This window comes from Festucalex cinctus, chromosome 10 (assembly GCF_051991245.1).
Source record: "Festucalex cinctus isolate MCC-2025b chromosome 10, RoL_Fcin_1.0, whole genome shotgun sequence".
In the NCBI taxonomy this organism is placed as follows: Eukaryota; Metazoa; Chordata; class Actinopteri; order Syngnathiformes; family Syngnathidae; genus Festucalex; species Festucalex cinctus.
The window spans coordinates 21,688,190-21,699,559 of NC_135420.1; the positions used below are offsets into that span (position 1 = coordinate 21,688,190).

Below are 11,370 nucleotides of genomic sequence, written 5' to 3' on the forward strand. Positions count from 1 at the left end.
CACCCCCGCTTCATTCAGGATTAGCTCTACCGCGGCGGGTTCTCCCCCGTGCGCCACGTCGTCAACCTGGGGTGCGAGGGACGCCCGCGTGTCGGAATTATTTACGGGTCGTGCGATGAAAGCAAACTGCGCCATGTGTTGATGTCGACGGTTGTGCGTGTTTGTGGTGGATTTTTATTTTTTTTTTATTATTATTTTTAGGATTTTATACCAAAAAAAATGCTGTGAAGTCAAACATAATGGTAAATAAATAAATAAAAAAAAAGAGGCAAACCTTTTTCATCTGTCAGGCTTGATTTATTTCCTTACATTTCACAGATAAATTACTCAATTGAAAGATACACATCTTAAATCTACAGAGGTAATATACATAGACTTAGCCTGCTCATATTTAATTCCACCAGCTTTTTTTTTTTTTTTTTAAGCGACAAGTTGTATAATTTTGACAGCGTTTATGGTGTATAATTTTGGTAGACCTGCGCTTACATGGATGCTCGCGTTAATTTTTCTGTTTCAGACAATGTTTATTTCAAGATTTAGGATTACAACTGATGACTTTTTTTTTTTTTTATCCTTTAGCACGTACATTCATTGCTTGACTTATTTAGCGCTAAAACAAATGTGAATATAATCATTCGTATTTGAATAAAAAACAAAAGGCATTTTATTTTTTACTTTTTTTATACAGTAATCCCTCACACGTTCACATGTCACAAATTCGCCTATTCGTTTTTGGGGGGAGCCTATCTTGTTTAATGAAAAACTCACTTATTTGTGCTCTATAGCAAATGCCACAAGATGGCGCCAAAGATATGTCAAAATTGGAAAATAGTATAATTCGTCCAAGACAAACGGTGCGGAAAATCTGCTTTACGTGCATTTTTTTTCCTAAACCACATAATTTGGAAGCAAATTTTTAAGGGTAATTAGAATATTTTGAAACGTTATGATCATGGTTTGTGATAAGTTTACGGTTTACACTATTTAAAGTAAATTTCCACTTCACATCAATTGGAGGAGCACTTGAGCAAAAAAATGAGTTTATAATTGACCTTAAAGCCATTTTGAATTATGTCAAGCATTCTTTTTTTAGCTAAAGCTATTTTTTAAAGTAAACAAACATGTAAATTACTTTGGATTATATAGCGACCAATTTGTATTAATATTTCTGACGTATTTTTGTGTTGAAAGCTAATGGCAATGCTCCAGTCCAAGATTTTTGCATGCATGGTTCTGGCTTATAAGAATATCTCATTCTGTTTGTGCGGCAGCAAATATAGAATCGGAAACACAATATTACAAGCGTAGAGTACGGTCAACTACTGCTTATTTGTGTAAATTTGCCTATTCATATATTTTTTTTCTTTACTGAAACTATCATGTGTGGTTTTTTTAGTTGGGGAAAAACTCACCTATTCCGGACCATATTGTTGTCATATACAATGGAGTTGAGTTTTGTGGCTTTGGCACTCTCTTGTGGCATCTACAGGCAATTACAAGCATTTTGGCATCGATCCCCCACGAATAGCTGGGCTTCACTGTACTTCAGTCCAGTGGATTCATCTTAATATATATATTGTTTTTAATTTGAAGGTTTCTTTATGTCCTCCCGGCAGACACATGCTCATGACGGATGCCTTTAAAAAAAGAACAAAGCCAGTTGAAAAGTTCAAACCGAGGTGGCCTCTGAAGGCCGTGTGAAGTTGTTGTGCGCAGGCGGGAGGTTAAATGAGGCCAAAGTCCCCGGGGCCCGGATCGAAGGGCGAACACGGAGAGCGAGCGCACTTGGCACCTTCAGTTGGGGAGCGTGTCCAATCCCAGCGAGGCCGCATGCTGCTTGGCTCTCAGCCGCAGGTTCTCGATGCTGGTGGTCTTGCTGTTGAGGCTTCCCGCAAGGCCGCCCGAGGCCCCCGGCTGCAGCAGGGGGCCGTTCCACACCTGCTGGGCCTGCGACAGCGTCTGGTAGTAAGACTGGCAGGGCAGCGAGCCCAGCGGGGACGGCATGTTGACGTTCATGCCCAGGTAGGGCAGCGAGGACGGCGCGCTCATGTCGAAGGGCGGGTAGTGCACCAGGTTGTTGGTGGCCGCCATGTGCTGCCGGAACTGCTCCTGCAGCCGGAAGAGGCTGAGGGGCGACGACGCGTACGAGTTGCTCTGGGCCGGGCCGCTCGGCACGCTGCTGGTGGACGGCAGGGCGGGGGAGCTCAGGGGCGATTCTGAGGGACAGCAAGAGTTTTGGAATGGGGTATATGCTACGGAGGAGGCGGGACTTCCGGTTTTCCACACATCAGCTTTGTTTCCGCTTCCGGTTTGAGACGTGTGGGCCATGTCCCAGTACTTACGCTTCCGCCTTTGTGCCTCTCGGTTGTGCATTGTTTGCTCCCGCCGATGGGCGGAAGCGCGCGGTTGGGGGGTGCAAGTGTTGTGACACGAAATGCAGTGGCCGGAAACGGCGCTGATGTGTGGAACCAGGAAGTCAGTGACATCGACCCCATTGAGGCCAACAAGTTCTATCTGAATATCCCGCAGAGACGGAATCATACCTGACGTCGGGCTGAGTTGCTTGTAGGACGGCGAGCCGCCACCGGGCTGCGTCTCCCCGTGCCCTTGCGCCTCCTCCCTGGTGCTCCCCCTCGCTCGTTCCTCCTCCGCGTCCGCGTTGTCCTCCGCCGCCGACTCGCCGTCCGACGGCTCGGGGGAGGTGACGTTCACCTCCACGCTGGTCTCGCCGGGCTCGTGAGAAAGGACCGTCGCAGCCGCCAGCCTGTCTGACTCGGAGTGGCAGGAGGAAGGAGGCGGAGGCGGGGTAGCGTGCGTTTCGGCGGGGGGCGTCGGCTCGGCCTTGGCGTCGTCGGCTGAGGCCTCGGCGGCTCCTGACGCCTCCTTCTGCTTCTGGAGTTGCTCCTTCTGAAGGCTGCGCTGCTTCTTGCGGAACTTGGCCCGCCGGTTCTTGAACCACACCTGAAAAAAATGTGCATTAAAGGTGACGTGCAGTTTTTTGTTTTTTGGTCACAGTTTGTAAATTGTCTGATTTAATGAATGGAAGTTTTTGGCACATTTTTGCTTTCGTTTAATGGACGTTGTGCTTTTCCTTCTAGTGTGCATGACTTGGCCACTTGGGAGCAGTATAATAAAGACACATGGAGACAGAGGGGATGCCATCCATCCATCCATCTTCTTGACCGCTTATTCCTCACAAGGGTCACGGGGGGTGCTGGAGCCTATCTCAGCTGGCTTTTGGGCGGTAGGCGGGACACACCTTGGACTGGTTGCCAGCCAATCGCAGGGCACACAGAGAAGAACAACCATCCACACTCACAAGCACACCTAGGGACAATTCAGAGCGCCAGGGGATGTCATCTCATCAGCAACTAGTCTTTCTTCACAGAGGATAAAGAATATATGCCCGTGAGTATTCTTATAGTTCACTGGGGAACAATTTGGAGGGTAAAGTTAGATTTCTATGCCTATTAAAACTAAAACTAGCATGCTAATTACAAAATTGCACTTTTTTTTTTCTTCACAGCATCTAAGCGACAATTCCACTGTAAGAAGAGATGATCAAGATTGGACTCATCTGCGGTGACAGGTGTGTGCATAGCCATATCCTTTGTAAAAACATAAGTGTTAAATGAACATTGCAGTCATGAGTCTCTATTTCACACTGTATGTCTTTTTTTTGTTTTTTTTTTATAGAATAAGGACTTATCAGAAGTATTTGAATTATTTTATTTTTTTTAAAGAAAGCTGGTTGAAAAACTGGTAGTGATAGAGAAAAAAATAAATCAGTTTGGGATTCCACACACAAAAAAATAGTTTTAAAACAAAAGAGACTTAACTCAACAAAAATTGGGTTCCCCAGTCGACAAGTGTTGGCACGGATGATAGATGCTAGCCCATCTATGAAATTTTGGATTATTGTTAGCATCAAGCTAAACGGATGTTATTAATGCAGAGAGCTTTGTTCAACAGTGTAAATAACCTTTTTGTTACGAATTGTTTTACGGTGAATTACTGAATTACAGTGCTTGTATGTCGATTTTTTCCTCTCTCAAGTCAAAGCAACAAAAAAAAGTGTCGAAAAATCTTAATGCGTGCGTACACAAAAAGTTTGTATGAATCGTGTACTTCAGAGGTTTGCGTTCAAGATGGCGTCGGCATTTTACCTGCACTCGCGCCTCGGGCAGGTTCGTGCACATGGCCAGACGCTCCCTCATGACTACATCCGGGTAGTGCGTCTTCTGGAAGGTCTTCTCCAGAGCCTCCAGCTGCTGGGCGGTGAAGGCCGTCCTGCTGCGTCGCTGCTTCCGGTGCTGGGAGCCGTAGCGGGCCTCCAGGATGATGTCTTGAAACGTGCAGCCGTTGAGAGGGAACACAAGCCACGCGGCACGTTTAATTCAGGCCCCCCCCACCTCCGACGCATGGTGGTCGACGGCGACGCCCGGTGACCGGTGGCTGATACTTACCAGCCAATCTTTCGGCCAGGGTGAGGGCGTGTACCGAGGGCCGGTAGTCGGGGGCGTGCTGGGCTTGCTGCGCCGCCTGCTGGTGGAGGTTATACATGGCGCTGAGGGAGTTCATGGCGTGCAGGGAGTAGCCGTTCACCCCGTAGTGCTGCATGACCCACCTGGAGAAAGTACTGAGTTAGTGTCAGGCAACTAATTGCTGCAGTGTTCACAACTTTACTGAACTAAAGTGCATTTTACGTTTGAACATTTTTAAACATCGAGTGGAGGAACATTTTCCTTTCGTTCTTTGTCACTGACAAAGATAAGTAAACATACAGATATATTTATAAACAATTTTCTATTCGTGCTTCTGGGTGGTGTGCAGCAAAACATGCCCTGTTATCAGTACAATTGAAAAACATAAAAGTCGACTTTAATGTATTTTTATCGTTGAATCTTAAATGACAACAGGTGGAAAAACAACTAGTGTGTGTGTGTGATTTATAATTGGCATCAGTGAATTATAAATGAATAAATGTCTAGAAATGTAAGGTTGCATTTAAAGTAAAATTGGTCATACTTGGTTTGTTTTTTGTTGTTTTTAAGTGTGTTTGTATTCCGTGGACAAATGCGTAAGTTAAAAAAACAAAACAACAAAAAACTCTTGTTTAGGCCACTACACGACGAAAAAAATGTATTACGATTAATATAAAGTTCAATTTAGTTGTATTTAAACTAATGGTTCATGATATATCCAGTTAGTTTAAATACGTAAAGGGAGGCGCACAAAAACTAAAGAAGAACAATGGCAATACCTTATAAATATAAAATGAGGATGTCGTATAGTCGAGATTATTAAAAAAAAAATAAAAAATCCTTAAAATGCCACCCTCAGAAAATGTTGCAATTAGCCTAAATGTTTTTTTTTCTTTATTTATTTTTTAATAATCTGGTATCATTACGTTAGAAAATAAATAGCTTGATGGTGATGATGATGATTCTTTGTCATCGTAAAATAATTCTACAATATTACAGGTCCCAATAATATACTGTATATAAAATAATTGCCAGTTTGAACAATTAGTATAGGGATACATTTTTAAAAATAATTTTTATTTTCTGTATTTTCTTGATTATGTAATTTTTTTCTGCTCTTCTTTTATTAGACTTTTGTTTGATTTCATTCATATCTTTTAAGTATATTTTTACATATTTCTGTTCTTTATCAAACTGACGTTGGATGTTGTTCATTATTAATGACCTGGCAAAATAAATATTTTTCTTTGCTGTGGGACAGTTTAACCCGTGTAGACCCCCCCCCACACATCCCTCCGAGCTCTCTCTCGATTCTTCCGTGAAACGCCTTCAGGCTGCTGACACATTTGCGTGCAGGGGCCCCCGTGGACGCCTGTCTATATTAATGTGGGTGCAAATAGGTTTGAACTGTACCGGGCTATTAATTTATCATCCGGCTGACACATGAAAGGGCGACCAGCATGCACGTGTTTCTGTGATCAAATGTTATTCTAAAATAACATGATCTGCCATTCTTTTGCCTCCATCTGCCCGAGGCAGTATTCCTGTAATCTGCACCGTTTTAAAAAGCATTCAAGAAGAGAATAAAAATCCACATAATGCTCTCCTTCTTCTTCTTCTTCTTCTTCTTCTGTCGTCTTTCGGGACACTTGGCTCCGGGCTGTGATTTAACCCTCATTATGCTAATTGCAGTGGATTTATGAGTTACAATTTGCCTCCAGGCGTGGAAGTCATATTGAAAACACGAGAGGAAGAAATGTGATGGAAAATTGAAATAGAAAAATTATATATATAAAAAAAAAAAATAGATTAGGGTATCATGTTTAATGGGCCAGGCTACCAGTATTATTTTTTCCATTCATAGATCTGAAAACAAAAATCTGTTGGCACCAATATGTGTATAATTGCTACAACAATGTATTTATGTTTTGCTTTTACCATTTCAGTCACAATATGGATGGACTAAGAAAACAATGCAAGCTTGTTATTTCCACCCATCTTTTAGAAACAATTCAGCCTTGGCGGAGGTCTGTTCTCTAGTGGGAATTTTAATTTATCATAATTATTATATTAAGAAACTGTTACGTGGATTTTAAGATATTTTTCCTTACTTTAACAAAAAATATAAGCACCACAAAATTAAAAAGGAACATTGTCACAAAAAACAAAAACATAAAACGTTACCCCTACTTACCTCTTTCCCCGTCGTGCTCTTTAAAAGTGAAATATCTCCACTCTCTATCCTCGATTATTATCCTAAATCGTCTCGCCAAAAATCCTCATATTTTCATGATTTGTTTTATTATCTAATTTATAAGTTTCCCGTGCGACTTTGAGCGTATCCTGAAAACATCCCGGTGGGTTCCTGAAAAGTGGAACGGATGCTTGTGGCGTCCATCTCTTGGCCTGTTTAAAAACGTAGTGGGCGGAGTGACGTTGACACGGTGTCGACCAATCACGTCGTTCTCCTCAACTAGCAGCCCCGCCCCTTTAGTTTCGCGTCGGTACTTTCCTGCCATGCATGCTTAATTTTAATATTGTTTAAAACATTAAATCTTAAATTAGTGTTTTTTTAATTAATATTATATTATAGCCATTTCTATTTGTATTTAAATAAGTGCATGTACACATCGTAAATTGTAGCAATTTCATGCCAACATCTCACGATGGACGATCACATCTTTTATATTTATTATTACAGGTATTATTTGATCTAATACTAATAACAAATCAAAACCTATTATAGTTCTATAATGTGCATAATGTTTTTGTTTTCTGCAATTTGTTCGGGCCGGTGTTGGAGGCTGTTCACCGGAAAGTCACCCGAGCTGGAACCACAGGCTGCTGGCTCCTGCCTGCAGCATCTCCCGGTTGGGCCCCCGAGGGATTTATTTGAGGGGGGGGGGTCGGGTTTTTGTAGACAAGACGCCATCTCACTCACACCCTATCCTAAAAAAAAAAAAAAAAAAAAAATGTCTTCAAATGACTGCTGGTAAGAGGATTAAAACAATAATGCCCCGCTCCTCTTCAAGGTTTTTCCCTCAAAAGATTTCTTTTCCGTGAGGGAAAAAAGCGTTTAGGTTTTTTTTAAATTAAGGGCAGCCAAAAGAAGGAGAAGAAGTAGCCTTTTAATGTAAGTAAAGCTTGAATATTTTGTGGAGTGCATGAGTGAGGGACAAAAAAAAAAAAAAAAGAAGGGGGGGGGGGCACAAGTTGGGTGCTATGAGATGCTAAATTTCACTGACATGTTTGGAAACATTTGCAGACATGCAGCGTGGGGAAGAAAAGTAACCATTGCCTTTTTTTTTTTTTTCTTTTTAAATAAACCATGCAACAGATGATTATCAGTGCAGGCCTATTTCATTTTATCAATAAAAGCATTCAGATCACAATTGTTTTACATAATTTTAATTTATGTTCTCCAAGGCCACAAAGTTGCCATGCACTGCCTTTTGGCCTCAAAGGAAAATCGGATTAACTTTATGAGCCAGTAGAAATAAGGCCACAGCATTCCCTTTATGTGGACAAACAATTTAGGAAGCAATTAAAACAACAACAAATACAAATCAACCTTCAAACGTCACTGGAACACATGCACGTGTGTTTTAGGGTGATTGGTCACGTTGTTACATTTAAAAAAAAAAAGAATGGAAAAAAAAGTGTTAATATCCAAGATGGACTAAAAATCTTTAACACTATTTTTGTGTGTCATTTCCAGATTTAATACAATTGATTTATTTTATTTTTTTACCACACGTGTTTTTTTTTCAAAGGGACGATTTAACCATGTTTTGTCTAAAACGTAAAAACGTTTAAAGATGGTGTCAAAAAGAATGTTATAGATAAAGAAAGTGTAGTAAAAGTTAGACAAAAACAAAAATGCATGCATTGTAATAGGCAAAAATTGAATAGCAAATGTACTGCGAGCTAAAACAAACGCAATGGGGAACTGTAAATATTGCGTTCCATAAAATATTTCCTGCACACAATTTTAGACTAAGAAAAACAAGTCAAGCAGTCGTTTCTGTTCTGATTGATTTATTCAAAGTTTCAGCTCAACGGCTTTCAAGTGGCCACCATTTTGCTGTCTTCTTCTTCTGCTGCTGCTGCTGCGGTGCAAGTTTCGGCTCTCCTTTTGCAAACGCGGCCGTTCATTGTGCTCACCTTCAAGCTGCTAACTTTTGCTAAACCTCGAATTCATCTGCGATTTCCGTGGATTTCCCGGGCGCTCTCATTGTTCCGTGCGCATTCAGCCCCCACTTTTAAGCTCCTCTCCAGATCGAACTCATCGCCTTTCCTCTCCATCATCCTCTTCCCGCCTGCAAACTTTATCCCTGCATCAGGACTCGAGGCGGCTCAGCCGAGGCGACGTATGAACCTCGTTCGCTTTTTAATCAGGTTTTATAACGCCGGCGTGTTTGTCATTTTTCGCTCCTCCATGTGGCCACTGTACAGCCTCGCGCGTCAAGTCGAGGAGAAAGTTGACGCCTTCAGCCTTCAGAGCCCATTAACTTGCACCATTAAGCTTTCTTCAACTTCATGAATATATTAGCCGGCGTGGCCCGCGTGCGCGTGCTCGCCGTCAAGGTGAGCCCGCGCGCGCTCATTTGGCGGAAATTAATCATTTTGATGTATGGCTCGGAATGGAGCGCTTCCAAGGGACTCCTGTGACTGGAGTAACAAAGCGAGCTGCCATTAGCGATCGTCTGACTTGCAATTAGCCCTCCAACTCACTCGCTGGTCTCGCGTGTTGTCCCGCACACGCCACGTGTTGTCACGGAGCGACCTTCTGCTCTGATGCAGGAGGTTTGCAGCAAACCATCATGTCGCCAAGGCCTCCCTTGCTGCTGGACGCCAGCTGACAACTGCACTCTTAAAAAAATAAAATAACCCAATTATGAGTCAAAAATTGGGCGATTCTCCACTCGGATTTGACCACTTTCTGAATTTGTTTTGTACACAAAAAAATTGTGTACTTTTGTGTAAAACAACCCAACATTTTGGGTCATTTTGTACAAAACAACCCAGAAAGTTGGGACCAATTGACCCAAGTAGTGGATTGGTCAATTTTTGGCCGATTGTTGGGTTATTCGTTTGACATAACATTTTGTATAAAACCCCCAAATTTTGATCATTTTGTATAAACCAAACCATAAAGTTGGGTCCTAATAGTGGATCAGCCCCTTTTTGGTCCATCATTGGCTTATTCTTTTGACCCAACATTTCGTATAAAACAACCCTAAAATCTGGGTCATTTTGTGACGAATAACACAGAAAGTTGTGTCCAATTGATCAAAGTAGTGGATCAGGGTTATTCGTTTGACCCAACATTTCGTATAAAACAACCCTAAAATCTGGATCATTTTGTATAAAACAATCCAGAAAGTTGTGCCCAATTGACCTAATGGTGGATCAGTCCCTTTTTGGCCCATCAATGGGTTATTCTTTTGGCCCAACATTTTGCATGAAACAAACAGTTGGGTCAAAAGTAACCCAATGGTTTAAAAAGACTGCAATTTAGGTCAATTCGACCCAACTTATTGGGTCAAATGAATAACCATCAAAACATACCCATTATTGGGTTATTTTTCAGCCAACTTTTTAGAGCGACACAAATGATGAGGTCAGCTACTGTAAAGCTACACTCTAAAAACAGTTGGGTTAATAATAACTCAACTATGTGTCAACAAAAATGGACCAATCCTCTACTTGGGTCAATTTGACCCAATTCTTTTTTTTTTACCCAAGTTAAGGATTGGACCGATATTTATGAGTTGTTTTACACTAAAAGACCAATTTCTTGACTCAAAGTTGGGTCAAATTGACCCATAAAGTTGGATCGGTCCATTTTTTATTTATCCATAATTGGGTTACTTTTGACCCAACGTGTGTTTTTAGAGTGTAGGTACACGCATACAGATTTTTTTTTTTTTTGTATCTTAACCGATTTTGGAAATGTGAGAGACCCCACACATAAAGGGAAAAAGAATATCAAATACATATTGTGGTTATGAAAAAAATATCATAGGCCTACTGTTGTTCAAATACAACACTCTAAAGTAGTTGGGTGTAAAAAAATAAAAATAAAAAAAATAAAAATAAAAAAGGGACTAACCCAACATGTGTTATTCATTTAACCCATAAAGTTGGGTCAAATAATGACTTGGAGGCATAGAAAAGCAACAGCCAGAGCACTTGTGACTCCTACTGGTGATTTCTATTACTACAAGTTATCATTTCTGCAGATACACTTATTTCTTACCAGCAACTACATACTTCTTAAAATGTATTTTTTATAGGTGCAAGTTACCTTTGTGCTAAATTTACCCGTGTCAGTGAGGTAGAAGAAGTTTAGCCTATAGGTGGAATTTTCATGCACATTAATTTTTCTGATTTGGTTTTAAAGGTAATAAAAGATGAGCTTGATTCTGTTTAAAGTGATAAAAGTCTTTCAGTTTCTGGACAGGTATCGTAGGACATGCTGAAAGAAGCAAAGCAGAACATCCTGTAAAGACCTCGTCCACTTGTGTGAAGGCGACCACAAGTTGTCCTCACTACTTTTATCCGGCGTGATCCTGCGGAGGCAACAACGAGGCCGCACTCCCCAACGCTCCCTCTCGCAGACGTTGACGTATCGAGGTTGGCAGGTTTGTTTCCTCCCTCTTTCTCAGAGCCGCGCTTTGCTTGTGCCCCTCGGCCCGCGGCCCAGCACAAGGGTTCCTATTGTCGCGCCCTAATCCAGGGGCTACACAGCTTTAGCAACATGGTGGGATAAAAGCCCATCAAACCACTACTTTACGGGGGAAAATCTTCCCTAATCCCTCGCTTTATCGAAACAAAAGGAGAGAAACAAGAGGAGAGAAAGAAATTGTGCAGACGCAGGGCG

At 41.7% G+C, this 11,370-nt stretch overlaps 1 protein-coding gene across 1 annotated transcript; it reads right to left on the reverse strand.

The window, feature by feature from the left end:
* Positions 1–275: 275 nt before the first annotated feature.
* LOC144027479 (diencephalon/mesencephalon homeobox protein 1-B-like) lies at positions 276–6,851 on the reverse strand. Its single transcript, XM_077535034.1, has 5 exons — positions 6,679–6,851; positions 4,467–4,627; positions 4,167–4,345; positions 2,544–2,961; positions 276–2,216 (listed from the first exon to the last, which is right to left on the reverse strand). Exons 2-5 carry the CDS (start codon positions 4,618–4,620, stop codon positions 1,795–1,797), a joined length of 1,173 nt encoding a protein of 390 aa, XP_077391160.1. The 5' UTR covers positions 4,621–4,627; positions 6,679–6,851; the 3' UTR covers positions 276–1,794.
* Positions 6,852–11,370: the final 4,519 nt, after the last annotated feature.